Below are 21,834 nucleotides of genomic sequence, written 5' to 3' on the forward strand. Positions count from 1 at the left end.
TCCCCATCAATCATGTTCTTGCGGCCCTCCTCCCGGTACGCTCCCCTGCTATCACCAGCACGTTATCAAAACAGGATTTTCTTTCTTCTTTTATTTTTAATATTAATATTCTCACACAAAAAAATCACCGAAAATAGGGATAGGGTTGGGAAGACCCCTCTGCCCCTAGGGCAGAGAGACAGTGCAGTGCGAGGGGGCGGGACTGTAAACCCCCCACCCCTCCGCAGCCCCAGCGGGGAGGAAAAAACAAAAACAAAAAGCCCCAAGCTCACGCTGGGGTGTCCCTGCCCCAGTGAAGCCGTGGGCCTGGGCTGTTTCACGCTTAAAAAAAAAAGGTGGGGTGGTGAAGAAGGTCTGTGTTTTAAAAATTGGCCGGGGCTGGAGAGGACGGGGTTCCTTTTCCTCATAGTTCTTTCTTTAAAACTTTTAAATTTTTTTATTTATTTATTATTATTTTTTTTTTACAAAATACCATTTCAGTTCCCACTTCTTCCCCTACAGTACAGGAGTCGCTCACCCTCAGGCGGGGTTGGGGTCAGGTTGGGAGTGGGGGACTGGTCCAAGAAAGTGCAGGACGTAGGGGAGGGGAGCGGGTTTGAGCACCATGAGAGCCCGGCTGGAGCCGCGGACGGACGGGCTGGCGAAGACCGACGGGCTGAGCCCGGAGGACACACATTGGGGTGCGGGGACAGCCCGGGGTGGGGGGGGGGGCAGTCCCCGGAGGGGCAGGTGGGATGACTTGGGGGATGGGGGAGGTCGGGTTTTCCCAAAAATGAATAAATAGAGGTGAGTGGGACTGTTATAAATTAAAAACCAAAAACAAACAAAAAAGAACAAAAAAATACAAATCATAACCAAGTGAATAAAAAGACATGTACGGGGGTCACAGCTAGCATTGGAAGTAAAAAAAAAAAAAAAAGGTTCTGGGGGAGGGGTAAAGCCCATAGAAAGAATCTCATTAAAAACCTCGGCTGCCTTAACATTTATGTACATACACTAGCCGCGTGCATCAGCGGGCGGGCGGGCGGGCGACTGGCAGGCGTGAGGGAACCCGTATGTGACCCCCGCCGCCGCCGGAGCCTGGTCCTTGTGTCTGTTGCTAGAAAGGCCAAAGTCGGTGAGGGGAGGCGCTGGTGGACGAGGGGCTGCCAGCCCCCTCCCCCGTCTCCCATTTTTTTTTTTTTTCCTTTTTTCCTCATATTTGTTTAAAAAAATTTTTTTCTTAATAAATTAAGTGAGGGGAGCTGCCAATAGGGTGGAAGGGCTGGGCCCGACCCCCTTCCCGGCCAAAGGCGGGACCTAGGTCCAGCCCAGGCATGTGCTGGTGGCCCCACAGCGCCCTGCGGGGCGGGCAGGCGAGCGGGGCATCCGGCTTCATCGCGACGAGCTGGCGGGGGCCTGCAGAGAGAAAAGTGGACAGAAAAGTGAACCGGGGCTCAGGTGCCAGCACTGACTGGCCCCAGGCTGCCCTCTCTGTCCGTTCCTGAGCCCCTAGCCCACGCTTCTAGCGCTCACCAGCGTGAAGGCGTCGTAGGCCTGAGCCAGCTCCTCAGTGCGGTACTGCTCCAGCACCACTACGCCCTGTAGGCCTGCGCTGCGACGCCGCGCACAGCCCTCGCAGTGCACCAGGTATGTGTTGCGGCTGCCATTCTCACTCGTCACGAACAGGATATTGAATACCTCCACCTGGTCAGGAGGAATTGTCAGTCACCAGCAGGGTTGGCCACGGTGGGCCCCAGGCAGGGGAGAGGGAGAGCGTCTTCACTCACATCGCACTCGTTGCAGTAGTAGGCGGGCTCGTCCTTGACTCGGCCCTGGTATGCTATCTTCTTCCCTGCCCGCACCAGGCTCTCACGTTGCACTTGGCAGTGCTTCATGGATTGCAGGAGACAGAACCTGGAGAGGAACCCGGAGGAGATGTTGACACAAGGCTGGGGCATGGGCACATGGGGTCAGAGTTCAGAAAGCCCCATAGACTTCCCCTGGGGAGCCTTCCCTCTTCATGGCTGGGTCACATCCACTGTCCTGGGCATGTCAGTTTAAATTTCAAGGGCTGGGGATGTATCTCAGTGGTAGAATGTTTGCCTAACTTAACCTGCTCCAGGGTCTCAGTTCAATCCCCAGTACCACAAAAAATAAATAAAAATAAAATAATAATTAGAAATTTCAAATAGTTTTGCCTATTTTGCCTGTTTGGAAAATAAAAGTCCTGAGGGTAGGAACTTTGCCAGTCTCCCCAGTACAGTAACACTGTGGGCACACTGCAGGCATGGATGGAGAAACAGGTAAAGAATAGGGTAAAGCCAGATATCAAGAACAAAAGCAGGGACTAGATCAGGTGGAGGTGGGCTCCCACCCAAACAGGGCCCTCACTTGATCATCTTGAACAAGTCGGGGTCGCTGATTTTGACCGTGCGGGCCACATTCCAGGACACATGAATCATGGGCACAATGGATTTGACGTTCTTCACCTCGTTCCACTCATATCGTTCCAGGGCCAGCTGGTACTGATAGGCTGCAGGCCAGAGGGAGTCACCACAATATTCTTAAACAGCCCCCAGCCACCTAGGCCTGAGCCCCTTCCATGGTAGCTGGGCCGCCCTCCAAGACCACTCCACCCCAACAGTACTCACACCCCATGGGTCCCACCCTCTCACCGGTGAGGGGCCCCACATTCCAGGCAATGTTGTTGCACCAGCCAGTGGCCTGCACCCAGTGCACAGTTCCCGCATTAATCCACACAAGGTCTCCAGGGCGCTGCACAAAGCGGTACACAGGGATATTGGAAGCATAGAGGTCATCCAGAATTGGCCACCAGGAACCCGTCAAGTAGTCCACGCCGTGCCTGCAATGTGGGCAGACAAAGGGTCAGGTGGGAACCTTGGGGACCTAGGAACGGGAAGCAGTGGGGTGACTAGAGAAGGGACAGTGCGCACCGGTCACAGAAGGCGCTGATGGTCTCCCAGTAGTGCTCGTGCACTGCAAACCATTCGCAATCACCTGGGCCAATGTTAATGTTGACGGAGCAGAAATTGTTGTTCTCTTGGTGGCCTGCAGAGGGAGACAGAGAACGGCATGACTGGCCTGACAGAAGCCTGTGCTCTGGGTAACGCCGCCTTTGGCCTTTATTGGCTGATGGCTGAGGCCGCCGCTAGTCCCTCCTCCCGAGCAGAGCACTTTGTGCTTGGTTCTGTGAGCTCAGCCAGAAGCTCACCTGGTGTTCGGCTGCCAGGAACTTTCATGTACAGCTGTACGGTATTCATGCCCAAGATGGTGTGGCCCACGTGGCTGAGCATGTTGCCTGTGGATGTTACCCGCATGAAAGCCGGCAGCTTCAGCAGCTCCTGCAGCTGGGGCTTCCACCTGTGGGGCAAGGGGGCAACCCAAATGAGAGGGTAACCTCCACACTGTCTGCCCAGCAGCACTCCTGCCCCAGTTTTGCTGCCTCAACCCCACTGACCGCTTGGCATCAGAGAGGTCGATATTGGTGCCAAATTTGATGATGTGATGGTTCTTCGGGTCTGGTGCACTGCTGCTGGAGCAAGAGCATAGGTTGGTGGAGAGGGCATAGGGAACAGGAGCCATGCAGAGAAGAGACACAGCTATGCCTTACCTAGGAGGAGTTCCTGTGGTGCTGTCTGGCTCCTCGGACTCCTCATCCTCACTCTCCTTCTCCTCCTGCTCAGCCAGACAGGCAGGCATTCTTGAATCAGTGACCTTTCTGGAGCCCTCCCACTGCAGCCTCTGATCCTGGCATACCTCCTTCTACCCATGATCCCCCCTCACCTGTAACGACTCCTGGAAGGAGGAGGCCTGGTACTGTGCATACTTGGCAATGGTGGTGTGGGAACGAGAGCTCTCACAGGGCCAGATCTGTCGTGTGCCAGTCAGGTCCCAGTTCTCATCTGAGGGCTGCTGTACCTGTGTGCGCACCTCGACGGTGTGCTCACCACTCGCCTCCACCAGCGTCTTGGTGGAGAAGAGGCCCAAGTCTGCAAGGGAGGGCCAAGCAGGGAGTCGGGGCAGAGGCAAAGGACATGGACTGAAGACCCAATTCACCCTTTCCTTTCCTACTGCCCAAGTCTCTGACAGGATGGACATAGGTTTGGCAGAATTCAGCCCAAAGGAATGGGCAAGAACCCAAGCCCCAAAATTTTTGAGGCTGAGAGGGCTAGCCTCTCTGGATCCTCGCCAGCCCCATTCCTCCCATGGCTGCTCCAGGTCCTAGTCCTTTGACCAGAGTCCTCACTTCTGGATATGGCCACATGTGCACAGTACTTAGCACACAGTAGGCACTCAGTGAATGGCAGCTTAAATTATCATGGTGTCCAATTTAGTCAAATGAAAGCCTGTAATATGCTTCAAATAACTCAGTGAGGGTAAGCGTATGGGTATAAAGGACTGACCTTTGTATGTCCATGTTTCACATTTTTCACAATTAAAGGTTGAAAAACAAAATCCAAACCATAGGTCTTTTGGGGTTTACAATCTGGTTTGTCGTTATTGTTGTTTTGCTGCTGTGTAAGTGATCTAATCACTGAGCTACATCCCTGCTCATTCTTAATCATGAAGAAAATCCTAAGTGATTCTAAATAGAACCTGAGATACATCCCCATCCCAGTGGGTCACTGCTGGGGACAGATAAGACAAAAGGAAGAAAAGCCTGAGGCTGGCTGACACATCACTCGGCACTCCTCAAATACAGCCTACATGTGATAGGGTACAATGACTATAGAACTCTATAGTCATTGTCCAGGATCTCCAAGTTATGGGGATTTTCTGGGGGTTCCACACATCCCAGATCCTTGTAGTCCTCCCCATACTTTCTGCACCTCCCATACTCACTGAGCCGCAGGGAGCCTGCCAGGCCTCGGATCACTGTGATGGGATTTCGAGGATCTGTACAAAACTGCAGCAGCACTGGTGAGAAGGCATCCCGTTTGCTCTCCAGCTGAGAGATGACCAGGAGCAGCTGGAGTCAGAGCCCTGTCCTCAGGCTCTGAGTTCCCCAACCACCCCAACACTGTCCAAGAGGACGCATGGCTCACATACATAGATGCTGGGTGTAGGAGGGTTGAGTTTTTCCCGGGGCAGTTTCTCCTCAGTGTTGATCTTCGGTTTCACAGACTGGGCAGGGGAAAGGTAGGACTCTCGAAATTTCCCTTTTACCTTGGCATTCCTGTGAGAGGAAGACAGAAACACCAGGGTGATATGGGGAGGAGCCTATCCCCTGGCCATGTTCGGAGCCTTGGGATCAAGAGCACCCAACTCACTTGCTGGCACGCACAACATCAGCAGCACAGTGGCTAATGGTGAGGTCTGCCATGCGCAATCGCCGCTCTTCTACCTCAGAGGCTATGAAGGTCTCCTTGTCACCACTCTCTACCTTGATGAGCCTGATCTTCAGCTCCTTGGGGGGCCCCTCACTAAGTGAGCGCAGCTTTAGCATGTCAGCACGACTGACACCTGGGGGCCCTGGAGTTTCCTCTCGAGCCTTCTTCCCAGGGACAGAGGCTGATGGGGGTGTGGGCTGGGCAGAGGGAGCAGGAGTTGGTGGAGGGGCAGGAGCTGTGGGTGGCTTGGCCTTGGATGCCCCACCAAGATCAGGTCGGGCCTTCTCCCGACCCTGGATCTCCTTGCTCTGTAGGTCCAGGTTCCCTAGCACCCGGCGGCTCTTTTCTTTGGGGGTCTTGGTCTTGGCCTTGGCCCTCCCCTCACGGGGCCGCCGACCCACACTGTCCTTACAGGCCCTCCTGTGCCTACGATGCTCCTTCTGGTGCTCCTTCTGATGTTCCTTCTGCCGCCGCTTGCCACTACCTGGTCCCGTTGCTACCACAGCCACCACCCCACCACTTTCCTCCTTGGTCTGTGCAGAAGGCATCAGTCGCTCAGTTCCACTGTCCACTGGGTCTGCAGTGTCCACTGGGTTGATGGCACTCCGGCCCACCCGCTCCACAAGGGTCTCACAAGCCCGACTGATCTCTTCTAGCACCTCAGACTCAGAGCGAGCAGGGGGCAGTGGCAAGGGTGGGGGTGGCTGGGCAGGGGTCACCGGGCCTGGAGCTGGCTCTTCACCAGCCCTGCGCTCCCGGGCCCAGGGCCCGCCTGAGGTAGAGAACTGAGATGACGAGGAAGCAGAGGGCTGTGGGGAGCCCTGGGCGCTAGGGACCACTGAGGTGGGTGGTGGGGCGGTAGCACCTGATGGGGGACCAGGGGAATACTGAGTGGTGGGCAAGGGCCCAGTTCGGGTGGAAACAGCTGTTCCAGTCCCCCGATAACAGTACTTTTGTCCCTCCAGCACAGAAGCCAAGGATTTGAGCAAGCTGGCTGGATTGGCTGGTGGGGGCAGCGGGGGCTGTTGTGGTTGTGGCTGGGGAGGCGGAGGGAACTTGGCTAGAGGTGGTGGTGGTGGCAGGGCTGGTGGTGGCTTCTCCTCTTCCTGGGTGGTGGTGGTGGTGGTGGTGGTGGTGGTGGTAGTGGTGGTGGCAGAAGCTGTGGCAGCAGTGGTGGTTGGGACTGTGTCGCTGGGGAATGGAGGCTGCAGAGATGCAAAGGGTTCCTTCAGCGGGGGTGGAGGGACCACGCCTGCCTCCTGCTGCTGCTGTTCCTCCTCCTTTCTAATTGATTCATCCAGCATCTTCATGATGTTAGCCAGCCCATCCGGTAGAATCTTGAACTCAGCCGGCTCCTCAAATTGGTCCTCCAGTGGGGTTGGGGGAAAATCAAAGAGTCGTGGGCCTCTTGCAGGCAGCTCCCCAACCCCAGGCGTCACAGGCTGGGGGGCTTTACTCAGGGGGCCTGGGGGTGGCCCTGGCCCCACCTCGGGGGTCTTTGGGAAGGAGACCCTGGGCCGGGGGCTCTCCGGGCGCCTGAAGCTTCCTGAGGTATTTTGGTGGCAGGATGAGGGAGGAGCTGGAGGCAGGGCAAGAGTCAGGGGTGCAAGAGGTGGGTCCTGGGGACTCAGTGTTGGGCTGGGTGGCCGGGGAAGGGAGTCCATACTTCTGGCCAGATAAGGAGGTGGGGGAAAGGGCACAGGCCCAGTAGGGCTGCTGCTGCTGTGGCTGCCATTGTTGCTGCTGCTGCTACTGCTGGTGGTTGAGGGAGTGGTAGGGGTGTGTGAATCCTGAGTGCCCACAGAAAAGCGGGGGGCTGGAGGCCCCAAAAAGCCCTCGCGGTGGGGAAGGTGGGGAGGGCGAGGGGGCCCCTCAGCCCCAAAGAAGAGCTCTTCTAAGATCTCTCCATCCTCTCGGGTTGCCCGGCAAGCCTGGCCCTTCAGCCAGGCAGGGGGTGGGGTGGGGCGTAAGAGGCGGGGACAGGGGGGTGGAGGGGAAGAGGGGGGTCCAGGTGGCAGGGACAGGTGGGGAGCAGCAGCAGGAGCCGCCAAGAACGGTTTTCGACTGTTGTGTGCCGAGGACCCTAGGCGACCCTGGTGAGGGGAGACCTCCAGCGCAGGAGTTTGGTAATGGTCAGCGCCAGGCTGCAATATAGGATGGAGTGGTCAGAGTGCTGCTCTGGCCACCTCATAAAAGCTCCACCCCATTCTCCACCATAGTTGATCACTCACAATGCCTGGGTTGGGCTCCACACCCCGGAGACCGGTGTTGCTGCTGCTGCTACTGCTGCTGCTGGTGGTACTGGGGAGGCCAGGGGGCCGGGAAGGGGCGTAAGGCACGCAGGCGGTAGTTGCTGCTGGTGAAACGCTGGAGTCCATCCGCGACCTCTGAACTCTGCTCTCTCTAAGGTCACTTCCGGGGGGACGGGTGGCAGGCAGGCAGCCATGGCTCTCTGCTCCTGGGGGGCGGGGGCTGGGGCCTGGGGGTGTGGCTGGGACCAGCCGGTGACTGGGGGGGTGCGCAGTGTAGGCTGGAGCTGGGTATGGATATGGGTGAGGCAGCGAGTGCCGCTGCTCCTGTGGGAGATAAATGAGGATGCAAGGTAAGAATGGAAGGTGCTGAACTTACAGGTAAAAGGCCACAAGCAAAAGACCTGGGCTTACCTGGCGCTCTGTAGGTGCTGAACCCTTGCGCTCAGGGCCCCAGGCATCTCCGTGCAGGGTACTCCATAGCCCTGGCTTGGCCAGCTGAAATGGGGAGCTTGTAGCCAGGCCAGACAGGGGTGGTGGTGGTGGTGGTGGTGGTGGTGGTGGTAATGGTGGTGGAGGCAGTGGCAGCCCTGGGGGAAGGCCAGTCTAGAAGAGAAGAGTGTGTGAGAATCCTACTCCTTGTCCCAGACCTGTGTACTCTCTGCCTGCTTGCCCACCTATAACCATACCTGTTCAGAACTGCAGCCTCTCCTGCGTTTGCCTCCAGGGCTAAGGCCCTCCTCCCCTGAGGGACCTGAAAGTGCTGCAGGAGGAACAGGCTGCACCACTGGGGGTTCAGCAGCTCGCTTCACAGGGGGACCCCCTCGCTTAGCTCCATAGTTCCGCTTGTGCTGAGAACAAAATCAAGTAAGAGAATGGCATGGGTGCAGGCCTAGCCCAGCCCTCTTCCCTAGCCCCACTTAGCCCCATGCTCACCTCAAGGTGCAGCAAGTTCCACACTTGCTCCAGAGGAGGAAGGATCTTGGCTCTGTGCTGGCAGGAGCCAGTATGAAAGTTCCAGAGCTGAGCCTGAGGGGTCAAAAGGCAGAAAAAGGCATAAGGTGGGGGCACTGAGCTGAAGGCACATTCTTAGCCAATTAGGTCCTGTCTTATCCCACCTGCTGCAGTCGGCCAATGCGGGGTCCCAGCTCAGAAAAGTTTCCTCCATATCGAAGGGAGCTGTGGTAACAGCGTATGGCCTCCTCATTATCATGTTCTGACTCATACAGCTGCCCAAGTTGATCCCACAGCCCTGGCTGGGCTGGCTCCCGGAGCAATGCCTGCACACAGCCATGCAAGGATTCCAGCTTTCCATGGAGGGGTCTTGGGGCGGGTGTCCTAAAGAACAGAAGGGACTCAGAAAGGTTAGGTTTCAGGGAAATCTTTTGAGGCCCCAGTCTTACATCCCACCCCAGAACTTTTGAATCCCCCACTCACCCTGGAGCATAATATGGTTTGTTGGGATGTCCAGAGCTACTGCCGTGTGAAGTGGGTAGGGGAGCAGGGAGTGGGGGCTGCCCGATGCTGGCTGAGCATCTGGAAAAAGAAGAGGTATATTATGTACCACAAGAAGGAACAGTCTTGTCCTCTAGGAACTAGGGGACAGAGAATAAGAAAAACCGAAAATGGTACTGAAGCCCACAATAATGGTAGAAACCCATACAGAATGGTACAGAGAGTGACGGATAGAGAAGATAGGAAGAAGAGTACTGGGAGGTGGTTCAAGTTCTCACCTGCCTCCAGGCAGCCATGCGCCTCGAGGAGGGGGATGGGGCGGGCAGGAGCTCCAGGCCCCAGCACAGCTCAGGCCCCCAAGGGCAAAGGCTTCCCGTGCAGTGCGGGCCCCTGGAGGGTCCACTGCCCGATGCATCCAGCCTAAGTAGAAGATGAGATTGTGTTATTACTGGAGGCAAAAGCAGAGCTGCCAGTGTACACCCAGCCAACCCAGTCCGTCCTTCCCTTACCAGGTCAGCAGTGGCCCCAGGAGCCCTGGAGATCGGGCACGGCCCCCTGCCCCAGCTCTCTGGGAAGCTGGGAGGATGGTCGGGCTCCAGCCGCTGACAAGAGTGCCCACTGTTCCCAGATGGCAGCCCCTAGACTTTCACAGCCAATTCTACAGACAGGAGTAAAAAGAGTGCAGTGAGTTGGCCAGTACACAGGGCCCAGGGGCTGGATTGGGATGCCTGTAGCACCCACAGGTCTGGCTTTTGTTCAGGGAGTATGAGTCTGAGGGGAGACCCATCCAGCCTAAGGAGCCCCTGGAAGCCCAGAAAAATAGTGTAACTGTAAGTTTGGAGAAGCAGGGAGCAGACAGTGGGTGCGACCCTGTGGATGCGCTGCCTGCTAGGCTTCAACTCCAGGGCCAACCCTGCTGACCCACAGGACTTCAACATTGCTGCTGCTTACCCGGCCTTGGTGGGAGCGTCCTCTAAGCGTCGGCGAGCTTCAGAGATCTGGCCAATCACAGGACTTCCTCTCTCCCCGGAAAGCCAATCATCACCCGTGTCTCCGCCTCAGTAACAGCCTGGCTGGAACCAATGGGAGTAAGGTTAGCCCGGCAGTCAGCCGCCTGGGGAGGAGGGGCAGCTGAGCCGGTCAGACAGGATCGCCGGGTGACCCCGATGTGACCCCGGCAGCTCCCACCAAGGGTCCCATCTCGGATGTGATACCCGGGCTAGCATGGCAACAGCTACAAGCAGGTGGGCTAAGCAAGACACGCAAGGGTGAAGACGGTGAGTCGCACGCTTGGGCAAGCCTGGGGGATGGCGTTACCGGCAAGTCTCATGCACCCACAGAACTGTTGGAGGTCCCAGACACCGCAGGACCGATGGGGGGGCAGATGGATCCAAAACGCAGACAAAGACATCACTCCCCTTCCTCTCTGTGCCTCGCCTAGTGACTGACCTCTCCACCCCGAGCCCACTTTGAATTGCTTAAGTCTAGATAGCCGCGACAACTAAGACACCCAAACCCATCCGTGCTGCTAAGAGAGCTCCATTCCCAACGCCTGACACCGTCCCAAACCACAGTCAATTCTTCAATCTCATACCAATTCTTTCAGCTCCTCCACTTCCCCTGACTCTCTGGGTCTTCAATACCAACCGACCCCCCAAGCCAGAACCCCCCCCTCACACCTCTTTAACACCAACTTCTTAGAAGTTGTGCTCCGTGGTCCCGAGTGGCCCCTCTCTCGTGGCTCCTGTATCCTCTATGCCCTTTCCCCGCCGGGGCCACGCGGTTCCCCACGGCCCACGTGGCCCCCACCCCCCGAGGGAGGGGGGATTTCGGGGGTTGCCCGTGACGTGGCTACTTGCGCAGCGGAAGCGGTATGTGTAAGTGTAGGGGGGGTGTCCTTCGGGAGGGATGAGGGCGGGGCCCGACGAGCAGTGACATCACCCTTGTCCCACTCTCACCGCCTACTCCCTTAAAGAACCCAGAACCCGTTTCACTTCCTCCCTCACACCCCCACCCCCACCCCTTACCCTCAGGGCTGGCGCGGCCCACGGTGAACACAGCACTCCCCTCTCCTGGGCACCTTCCCTGTAACCCCAGCTCTTCCTTCTCGCCTCTCTGAGCCCAGGAGCTAAGTCCCCCGCCTACCCCGCACTCTCCCAGGTAGAAAGCCGGCTTCGGCCCCAGGATCGGTCCATTGAGAGTTTAGAGTACAAAGAGTGGTGAGAGCAGAGTCGAGTACAAAGCGGCGGGGGCGGGGCCAGCGCTCCAGCTGGAGCCAGAACCCGGCAGGAAGCTGGGGGAGAGAGTGGCGAGGGGCTGGGGGCGGCTGGAAAGTTCGCCTTCGCGTTACAGTCTGCGCTGTAGGGAAATTTCCACCAAGCCCACAAGGGCAGAAGAGTTTCTGGTGAAAACAGCCCTCCCTCCCGCAGGGGCAAGGTCGACTGTTTGCTTGGAAGTGCTCGGTCAGGGTGCGCCACACTGCGGCCAACCCTGGTGGGATGCCTGCGCCCCAAGGACCCACTGCAGTTCACACGGAGTTTGTCAGAATTCTCCACTCCAGAGGCAGCAGCCTTCCTATCAGTCACCAAGCCCTGGAACAAGTAAACACTTAACTGTGGTCAAGCAGAGCACAAGCTCGCTGCCCCCACCCAAGTCCTGCGGGAACCCATGGACCTGACATGAGCAAACAGGGACCCGGGACACAAGATCCAGAAGCAGGTCCCTGCTAGGGAAGTAGTGCCCAGGGCGCTGCCAGTTACCAGGAAATGAAGCTTCTCCTTCTGTGATGATGACACTTCCCCTCTGCCACTTCCCCTTTCCCACGGGGAACTGACTCAGCTTTCCCTAAATTAGCGAGTTTCCTCTCTCCACCCGCCCCCCATCTTCAACCTTTATTCACAAACCCTCACGCCGGCACCTGGGAATATAGAGCCCTCACTTGAGGATAAAACTTCCTATATACTAATCACACTCACTTTGGCCAGCTACCTCGGATACTTGTTCCCACCCGGGACCCAGAAATCTAACTCCCACCTGCCCCCCCCCGAACAAAGCCCACCCTCAGGGTCTGATTCAGGCTTGGGGTGGCGGAGCGTGAGTCAACCAGAAAACCTTCTTCCCCTGTTCCCACTGACTCAGCCCCCGCCTCCCTGAACTCACACAGACACACAGTCAGAGGCAGACACAACTCCTCAGCCCACACACTGCTCACGACCGGTCCGGCGGAATTTCCCCTCTAGTCTCCCTCATGACAGCGCTCCCCGTGCCGGGCAGCCCCGCCGCCGCATTCACACCTGTTCCCTGGCGGTCAGCTACACTCTCACCTCCACTTTCGCTTTGGAGTAAGAATAGCCTCCCCGAGTCCCGGTGTCCATACTAACCAAAGGGAGAGGACAACCACGGACAGGCACAAAACAAGACACCCACAGACTCCTCGAAGACAGACAAGAGGTAGACGCGCGTGGCCAGAGCCAGGCTGGGAGGGCGACACACTTATGAAGCAGACATTCCAGCGTCCCCCAACCTGACCCACAATCCCCAGAGCTAGCCGCTCTGAAGGGGTTAATTCCGCTCCAGCCGAGGCTACGCCCTCTCCATCCGGGCACTCCCGGCAAAGCCCAGCTCCGCCCCCTCCATCCGGGCTCTGGACTCCAGGACTTTAACCGGCCCCCTCCTTGTAGAGCCCCTAGAGAGAACCACTCCATCAATCACGCCCACTTAACTCTCTCTGGACTTAAGGCGGTGGAACCCCCGCGCAGCACCCCAGCCGCACCGGACGCATGGTCAAAGTCCTGCTGTGCCCATGCAGACTCACAGTACCGCTAAGGACTAGACCCTGCAGATGGGGTTTTTACCGAGCAGATAGCAGACTGAATAGGCCCGAGGTGGGGTTGGTCCAGAACCTCGCTACAACCCGCTCCCTGCCTATTCTCATTCTACCTGGTGGAAGCGAGGAGTTACAGGCTCTCTTTCTACCTGGGAGAGGGGGAGGTGTTGGGGAGGGCCGCCGGCTGAGGCTATGCTGTGACTCAGCCACCCGGGCAGACCGCCCGCCCGGGATTCCCTTCCCCAGCCTTCCCCCGCCGCCGGCCCCTCCCCGCCTCCCATCAAGGAGTGACACTGCTGGCCCCGGCCCGCTATGTGTCACTGCGGGCCTTGTGTCTGCTTCTGACTGGGCGCTGTGTTCACCAGTCTGTCTGACAAGGTCGACTGTGAGTCCCGGTGTCTGTCTCCGCGTGCACCTGCATATCTGCTCATCTTGTCTCTTCAGTGCCTGTGTCTGACGCGTTCCTGTCATTATCCCTGTCTACATGACTCCGCGGGGCTGTCTCTGTCTGTGTGTCTGCCTGGCTCCTGTCTCGGTCTTTTGTCTGGGTCTGCCTCTGCATCACTCGGGTGATCACGTGTGTCTCTGCACATGCCCTTCTGTGCTTGCCTTCATGTTCCTGAACAGAGTCAGGGAAACATTGGAGCAGGCCTACCCCACTGACTCCTCGCCTCACTCCCATGAATCCTGACGTCTTCCAGGATCAGCAATACTTCTGTGTGAGTCAATTACTTAGGGGTCTGTCTACCTTCAATCAAGGTCTGTCCCATTTCTTAACATCCTTGCTTATCCTCACAGCTCCCTGAAACTCCCATTATGACAATAATTGCTTGCATTTAGTAACTACTTATTAGATGCCAGGCACTATTAAGCATTTTTACATACTTTTTTTTTTCACCTTTCCCCCAAACTTACTATTGGAAGCACTTTGATTATCCCATTTTGCAGATGAGGAAATTGAGGCTCAGAGAGGTTAGGTAACTTGACCAAGGTCATTCTGCAAGTGACTGGAATAGCTGAGCTGCTTTCCAGAGCAACATTCTTGCCACTCTTCTATGCTGCCTCTGTCCTATTCTCTCTCACTTGGTCTTATCCTCAAAGGCCATGTTCTGGGCCAGCCTCCCTCTCAGCTTTACCCTCTGTTATCATCCCAAATGTCTCATGTGCTTCAGAGGTGTGGGTAGGAGGATGTACAGCAGATCTCAAAAGCTGTAGGTTTCTTGGCAATGAAACTCATTCAGTTAACACATTCATTCAACACAAATCCACAGAGGCACCCCAATGTGCAAACCATCATGCCAAACAGTGAGAGATACATAAGAAGAAAACAGTCCCACTCAAGAAACTCAGTGAGTAATGGGTAAGAGCAACACACACTCATGGAACTTAAGTCCCTGGCTTAGGCAAGATCTCTTTCTCCTATAAAGGGAAAAGGAGTGTAGCAGAGCCTCAGAACTGGCAGAAGGAAGGAGGGAAACAAGATTAGGATTAGGACTTTGGGTGTAGGGAGCAAATACTATAGTGCAGTAGGAAGAGAAAGGGACAGAAAGGAATCTGGGAGGAAAGATGAAATGCTAAGATTGCCATGGCAATAGTGTTGTGGCAGTGATCTCCAATATCTCTCTGCCTCAATTTCTAACATCCTTCATAAGCCAAGTAAGTTATCAACAACTCTTTCAGGAGCAAAGCCCTCTCCCTCCCAAGAAGACTTCCTCTATTATATTTCACATCTACTTTCAGCTTGCAAATCCTAGCTTAATTCAATCAGTAACTGAGTTGCTCAGTTGGCATAAGGTAGAATATTTTTTTGGTGGTAGTAGATAAGGTGGGGGGAAGCTCAAAGTTGGACTGGACCATTCTGAGGAGTTGGCATGATCCAGATCATTTTCAAACATGGGGTGCAGAGTTGGACTTGGGGAGCACTCAAGGGAATGGACTTACCAGATGGAGTTTGGTATGCTCTGTCTCATTAGAACAGTGCCCCAGCAGTGGGGTGCAGCAGACCACAGTGGAGTGGGTAGTGCTATGGGGCTGGCATGGTGCATGGGGGGAACCTAAAAGAAAAAAAGTCAGTTAGAAGTGGGGTCTCTGAGATTGGAAGATTTCCCTGTGCTCCCTGGCCCGCTTCACTGAGGAGAAACCTGGCTGTAGTAGTTAGATGAGATGGGAGAAGTGGTTTCCATGGAAACCAGAAAAAGCCATCCCCAAAGTGGTCCTCCAACCTTCTCCTTGAGGAGGCATCCTGGACCAGATGGTAAGGGAGCATGCTACAGAATGTGAGTAAGTCTACAATGGGCACCAACTGACTGGACCCTCCTGCTGACTCTCTAGCCTCAGAGTAGTTTCATCTGCCTCTGACAGCTGTACCCAGGCCAGTCTCAGTTCTAGCCCCAAGGCATGCAGACCTTCTTCCTTCAGCTGTACTTCCTCCAAAAGGTTCCACTCTCCAACCTTATCAAGACACCAAACAATCAACCCCACCCTCTGGACTCTGCCCCCTCCCCTTCCCCTAGGCGGGTGCAGGCAGGTCTTGGCAAGCAGCACAGGTGGCCAGACTAGATGAACGGGCCCAACAGGGAGGAGCCTTCCTCCTCTGTAAGAACTATAACTCTGGGCCTGAGCCTGGAAGTGACCTCTGCTGCAAGCCCCCCTCCATCCTACCCCAAGGACATATCCTGTTTCCCCATCACCTCCTTCCTCTGTGTGACCCAAGAAGGTGACAGAGGCCCATTCCTTCCCTTCAACCCTCAGAAAAAAAAGAACTAGGTCTTTTAACCTAAGTCTAGGGCCAGGAATCAGGTGTCCATCCAGGGGTCAGAACTCAGTCAACCCTCAACTCAGACTTGCTTCTCAGTGACTTACGTGTTCTGCTCCCCTAGCCACAGTTCTCAGCCCCTACAGACCCAGACATTTGGTTGAACACCCAGTCTAGTCTCTCCATTCCCTGGCCTTCCAGCCCCCATCGTTTCCCCTGCCCCAGAGACTCAGGCCTCTGGCCCCCAGCCTCCATGATGCAATGTGCTGCAAGTCTCCATGACTGCTGATGACACTGCCCCCAGGGAGAGGTTATTTCTGACCCAAGCAAGGCCCCTCACTCAGCCAGGGCAGTGGTCAGCTGCAGGCTGGGAAAACAAGGCAAGTAGGGTCCTTTGGTTGGAAAACAGCTTGAGGCTGGAACTCTCCAGAACAGGGAGATTCAGAATACAGGACTAGGGACTATATGTCTATAGTTGTCAGCATTTGTACATGTGGTTGTGTTGTGGGAAGGGGGCACAGGGGTCTAGCCTACAGATGGGAGGGGGCAGGTCTCAGGAAAGACCAAGATGAAGAGTGAGGGGCAGCCAAGGTGATCAAGGGGTGTGTAAGGGGCATCTGGACACCAGAGTGGGGGAGGGGCCAAAGCCATTTAAAGGGCCAACCCCAGAACTCTAATCCCTCACCAGCCCTGGCCCCAAACAGGAGGCTGTAATTCATCTGTCCAACAGCTGGGGTGGGTGTGTGTTGGGGGGGGGGGCGGGCATGTGAACGGGAAGGGGGAGCTGGGGGAGGGGCTGGGGCTTTCTTGTGCACAGAACCAAACAACAAAAGGGGAGCTGAAGGGCCAGCTCCAAAGCACCCAGGGCAGGCTACTGACCAGCAGACCTGCTGGTGGCCCCCAGCTGATGGCCAACAGACTCCATAGTTTGGACTCAAGGATTCTTGGCCAAGGAACAGATGGACCCAAAAGTGGGGTCCTGACTGAGCGCCCCCCAGGCAGGCTGTCACCCCTCCTTGTACCTTCCAGCACAGCACCATCCCAGACCTGGCAGGCCCTGCAACAGACAGCCTCAAATGCCCTGTTCACCAGCCAAGCCTCCTCAGACAGGCCCTGCCGGCTCCCCCTCCTGCCGGCATAGGGTGGCAGTGGCCACACCAAGGCTGTCCCTTTAAATCATTACCACCCCTGATTGTGTGGACAAACCAAGGGCCCTGCCCCCCAAGGCAGGCGCCTAGCTACCCCCACCCCTACACACACACACACACACACACACACACACACATATACACACACAGAGTCCCCAGAAATGTGAGGGCCATTTAAAGGGACAACACAGAAGCAGCTTGGTCTCTAACGGCTTCTCTTCCCCACCCCACACACACACACCTCCCCTTTTCCCAGTAACACACAGCCCCTGCCCCTCCATAGGGCCCCCCAAATTCCGGTTCTCTCCCGACCCCTAGAGACACTTAGAAAGAGAAAGGGGGGGCAGGGAACTTGGGGGAGAAAAGGACAAGGACTCCCTCCTCCCCCACGGCCCCAGGGGACAGGTCTGAAGGGAAGAGCCCAGAGAAACAGCAAGATAGAGCCCCGAAAGGTGCCTCGGGCAGACCTGGGGAGCACAGGCGGAGCGAGGGGAAGGGAGTCAGGCTGCACAAGACGGTGGGTGGCGCGGCCAGCGGGCGACAAGCCCAAGTGGGGGAGATGGAACCGGAGGGCTAGGGAAAGAAGCAAGGCCGAGGAAACTGGGGAGACAGAAAGAGGGAAAGGGGTCATCTGGGAGGGTGTGAAGGAAAATCAGAGGGGGGAGGGCGATCCAGGCCAGGGTTACCTGCTGGGTGTCTGTCCCCCGGCGGTGCCCCCAGAGTCCGGGTAGGGAGGGGGAAAGCAGCAGGGAGGGGAGTGGGGGCTGGGGGGGGCGGGGGAGACAGTCCCTCCTCTGCCTCCTGGGCCTGCCCCGGCGCTTGCAGCCTCTGCCTCCCTCCCTCCTCCTCCCCGTCCCCGAGTCCCGGAGTCAAACAAAGAACTGTAGCAGGCTCTCCCCAACCCCCTCCCTCCCTCCTCCTCCTCCTCCTCCTCCTCCTCCTCCTCCTCCACCTCCTCCCCTCCCTCCCTCCCCACCAGCAGGCTCCCTCCTCCTCCCTTCCGGTCTCTTCCTTTAACTACCCGCCCCCCCAGCCCCCAGCACAAGTCTCTCTCCACCCACCCACCCCAACCTTTTACACACCCCTTAGCCTAGCAGGGTCCCTGCTAGGGAAACTGTGGAGTCCCTTTGCAAAATGAAAGGCTCCAGAGAACAACATGGGGGGTGGGGGAAGACTGGGGTCTTGCTTCAAAATCACCAACCACAGCACAATTATTTTATTTTCACAGCCAAAAGAATAGTCTTAGCTATTTCTTCTCCAAGAGAGAGAAAAGAAATAATCCTAAAGAAAGCAATACAAGTCTTACTAAAGCCCTCATCAAGTAAAGTGTACAGAACAGTCAAAGCAAATCCCCAGCACCGCCCCCCCCACAAGCACACATACACAATTAACACAAATTCTCCACTCCTCTCTTAACTAACTCCTAAGATCATAGGTAGTTTGGAGCAGGCCCACCAAGTATAATAAAAATAACAACTAAAACCATTTAATAATAAGTATTTCATAACAAGCATTCATTCAGAGTTTATTCTGTGCCAGGAACTGTGCTAAGTGCTTTGTATAAATTATCTTTTCCCTCCCATCTGCCTGGAGGTGGGTATTAATATTTAAATTTCCTAGATTAAGAATATGGGGCTCTGAGAGGTTGTGACTCTTCCAAGTCTAAGTAACCACTAAATGGCAGAATTGGGATTAGAATACCGGTCTGCCCTAACAGCCCAAACTCTTAAGGCACATGGAAACAGATACTGATTTTTTTCCAATGCTACCACCAAACCCAGCACTTAACAGAGAAGGGCAGCCACAGTTATCAACTAAGTCCCTCTTCTCCAAGTGGGATGCCGCAAACTGATCCATTTACCTATACAGAATAGGTATAGGTAACTTTTCAAGAATACTATTTATACTATACTAGTCTAATACTATTTCTTTGCCCTTTCTCAGTTTGGGGAGGGGATTGAGCGATTAGTTAAGGGGACATCAGAGATGAGCTGGGGTGTATACCCACACATACAACTCTTCTCCTAAGAGCAGATGCTTTGCAACCACTCCCATTTCAACTCTAGACTAGGAAGAGGGCAATAGGAATCTGGGCCATGCAGCAGGTGGGAAAGTATAAAGGGTTGTAGGAGGTTCTTTCAAGGAGGGAGGGACCTGGAGAGGAAACTCTCTGGTGTCAATCTAGGGGAAAGTAACCCAAGGTTCCCTCAGTCCAACATGGGGGCATCTTTCAACACCACCACACCCGTGCCCCTCCCCCTCACAAAACTCCAGGCCATGGTTTCCCACCTGCAGGATGCTAAGGCCAAGGGAAAGGAGAGGGGAAAGAGATGGCACGGGACTGGAATTGGATTCAGGTTAGAGGTGGGAGGGAATGGAAGGGGGAGGAGGCCTCATTGCCTGGCAACCGTCCCGGGGCACGTGCACTGGTGACATCATCCTAGGCCACCTCTAACACAGACCTTTGACCCCTATGGAGGCGGGGGAGGGTGGCGCTGGCTAAGCTTCCTGGGAAAAAACCTTAGGAATTCTGGGTACCCGAAAAGCAGATGAAGAAAGGAACCCAGGCGTTCTACCCTTATCTCTTTTGGCCCCAATACGACTCCAATCCAAGGGATTCGGTCTTCTCGCCTGCCTCCTCTCCGCCTCCAGCCCTGACCTCCCAACCCACATTTCTGACGGGAGTTACGACACGCCCCTCGGAGATACTGTGCCCTTTCTCTTCTGAGCGAGATCTCTGGTGGGGGCAGGAGGCAGGGAATGGAGCATCTAGTCCCACAGGGCTCCGTCTCCTACCTGCGGGATCCCCTGTGCCCCAGCCGGCCGGAATCTGTCTGGGTCCCCAACTCTCCCTCCCCTCCTGTGCTGTTCCAGGGCGGAGTCAGTGGAGTTGAAATCAGGACACGGCGAGAGGAAAGAGTTATATAACCCTGGGAAGCAGAGAAGGACGAGTGGATACGGGGACAGACAGTTCGAAAGGGGCCAAGAGATGTGCAAAGAACACTAGGGAGAGTGAAGAGGAAACGTTAGGGATTGGAAGGGGTTTGGGGCACATCAAAGCAGGAATTCACGCGAAGAATGGGCGTGACGGCCTGAGAAGCGTCACCTGGGCCGTACGGGGCTTCCCCGCAGCGCCCTCCCTCGCCAATAACAGCTGGGCCTTGGCAGGCAAAGCCTCAGGAAGGGGCGCTGGTACCCACTCCTTTTCCCTTGGGAAGCAACCTAAGCCAGAGCCGGGGAAGGCAGCGACTCAGCCTGTGGGGCCGGAAACCACAGCTCCGCCCAGCCCACCTGGGAGTGTGGGGCGCCAGCTGTTGGGTGGGTAGTGGCAAACAGGTAGCTGGCCCTCCGAAAAGGAGTTGGGCATGAACAGGGTAGATGGAGCGAAAAAGCGCAGGCCGACCTAAACGTCTGGGCCAGAGGGACTGAGGAGAGTAGCCTGGGACCAGTTTGCAAACACTCGAGACAGGGACCGGGGGGGGAGCGCCCGACTCGCCGCGCAGGCGCAAGGGGGTGCTCCGGCGCGTGCGGTGGAGGGAGGGGGGTGGGCGCGAGCGTGTGGGAGTGCACGTGCGGATCCTGGGCAGCCACCTCCTCCCTTCCGCCACCTCTTCCCCCTCTCCCTCTTCCTGTCGTTCTATAGTGCCCGCTCCCCATTGGCTTCTAGAATCGTGACGTCAGCCTCGTCCGCTGCCGCGGATTGGGCAGAGGAGAGTTCGGGAATCAGGCTCCTGAGTCTCGCTTTCCAGTTACTCTGGCAACAGGGCAAGCAATCCCGGGAAGGGACTGAGCCGTACTGAGCTCTGCGCCTGGGTACCGCCTCCCTCCCTTAAACCTCGGAGTCCATTTCTGTCGCGCTGCAGCTGGCAGTCTCCTCTCTTTCCTACCAGGGTTCTTCGTGCCCGGGAACTAGACGTCCTGCCCTAGACTTTCCTCACAGTCTCCCAGCCCCCCACTCTGTCCAGCCCTCACCCTAAGACGCAGCCACAAGCCACAGCAGACAGGAAGCGAATCTGCGTTGCCTAGTAACCAATCCGCGTACCCCCAACCCCACTATTTACACAGCCCGTAGAGGCTGAAACTGAGTCCCCCGCCCCCTTCCCACTCCATGCCCAGTGCTTTCCTGCCCACAATTTCCTGTGAGGGGCCTAGATGGCAGGAAGTCCAAAGAGGGCCTCAGCCCACCCTTTCCTCAAGCCCGGGCGGGGGGCTTCAACTGTTCTCACGGTTACATCCCCCACCGCACGCCTTTCAGCTCTGGGACGTTTGTGTCTGGTCCTCGCCATCTCACGGTTACGCTGCAAAAGTTCAGCACTAAAAAGGGCCCGGACCCGGCGAGGTCTAAAGACCGCCGAGTAGGGGCAGGACGGGGGCGGGGGAGGACAGGGAGGCGAACTGGAGAAGCCAAGTGAAGGGAAGTTCAGTGGGGTTGGGGGAAGGCTGCCGCTGGAGCTCTCGGGGCTACTGGTGAGAAGGTGAGAGCCGAGACTATACATCCCACCTGTGGGAAAAACTGGAAGAAGAAATGGCTCCAGGACTGGAGGCACATGCCAGTCTGGCCACAGCTGACCTCAGTAGGCTATCACATTGACCTGTCTGCAAACTCTGCCCTTCAGTCTAGCCCTTCAGTTAGGACTGCCCGCCCCACCCTAGTGTCGGGAAGAGGAAATCCTTTCTGGACCCTCTTGACATCTGGAAGCCAAATATCTGCCTCTCAGTTCTTCCCCCACCCCCACGCCACTCTCTTCTGGGGGACCCGGATGTTCTGCGCCCCAGTTGTCTTCCCAGAGCCTTTCCAGAGACCCAAACGTCCATCCCCAGCTCTAACCCTCCAGCGGCTCTCATGTCCCGCCCCCTTGCGCGGAGATGGTTTCCCTCTTTCCAGACGCCCTCGCAGCTCCCCATTACCTGGTTCTGGGGGGTCCCACGTGTTTAGGGTCCCCAAGTTCTCTAGAGGGTCGAGCGGGCCCCCCCTCTCCCAGGCCGGGGCTGGGGGGGCCGCTCCGCCCCGTGGCGCAGTTGGATTTTCCAACACAAACACTCGCACCCCCCCCACCCGCTCCCAGCC

At 56.5% G+C, this 21,834-nt stretch overlaps 1 protein-coding gene across 10 annotated transcripts; it reads right to left on the reverse strand.

The window, feature by feature from the left end:
• Positions 1–378: 378 nt before the first annotated feature.
• On the reverse strand, positions 379–21,811 carry Kdm6b (lysine demethylase 6B). Of its 10 annotated transcripts, none has more exons than XM_047543740.1 (24): positions 21,675–21,811; positions 14,805–14,917; positions 9,989–10,106; positions 9,547–9,695; positions 9,316–9,457; positions 9,020–9,118; positions 8,701–8,920; positions 8,519–8,611; positions 8,272–8,433; positions 7,997–8,188; positions 7,565–7,909; positions 5,274–7,477; positions 5,053–5,179; positions 4,846–4,951; positions 3,787–3,992; positions 3,614–3,678; positions 3,461–3,535; positions 3,215–3,363; positions 2,937–3,051; positions 2,658–2,845; positions 2,374–2,515; positions 1,770–1,896; positions 1,516–1,686; positions 379–1,398 (listed from the first exon to the last, which is right to left on the reverse strand). In XM_047543740.1, exons 5-24 carry the CDS (start codon positions 9,450–9,452, stop codon positions 1,375–1,377), a joined length of 4,947 nt encoding a protein of 1,648 aa, XP_047399696.1. In that variant the 5' UTR covers positions 9,453–9,457; positions 9,547–9,695; positions 9,989–10,106; positions 14,805–14,917; positions 21,675–21,811; the 3' UTR covers positions 379–1,374. The 10 variants fall into 10 exon arrangements, with proteins under 10 accessions (XP_047399696.1, XP_047399702.1, XP_047399692.1 ...); XM_047543746.1 differs by having other exon boundaries at positions 3,461–3,532; positions 9,989–10,110; XM_047543736.1 differs by having other exon boundaries at positions 9,989–10,110.
• Positions 21,812–21,834: the final 23 nt, after the last annotated feature.

The sequence above is a fragment of the Sciurus carolinensis genome, chromosome 3 (genome assembly GCF_902686445.1).
Source record: "Sciurus carolinensis chromosome 3, mSciCar1.2, whole genome shotgun sequence".
Lineage (NCBI taxonomy): Eukaryota > Metazoa > Chordata > Mammalia > Rodentia > Sciuridae > Sciurus > Sciurus carolinensis.

What these genes read in the sequence shown, in the direction of transcription:
- Kdm6b (XM_047543740.1), bottom strand. Translation starts at nt 9,452, where the DNA reads ATGCATCGGGCAGTGGACCCTCCAGGGGCCCGCACTGCACGGGAAGCC. An exon ending in GCATGGCTGCCTGGAGGCAG is followed by an intron (nt 9,119 to 9,315) that starts GTGAGAACTTGA and finishes TTCTTTTTCCAG; the next exon opens with ATGCTCAGCCAGCATCGGGC. An exon ending in TCCTGGCAGCCGAACACCAG is followed by an intron (nt 3,052 to 3,214) that starts GTGAGCTTCTGG and finishes CTCCCTCTGCAG; the next exon opens with GCCACCAAGAGAACAACAAT.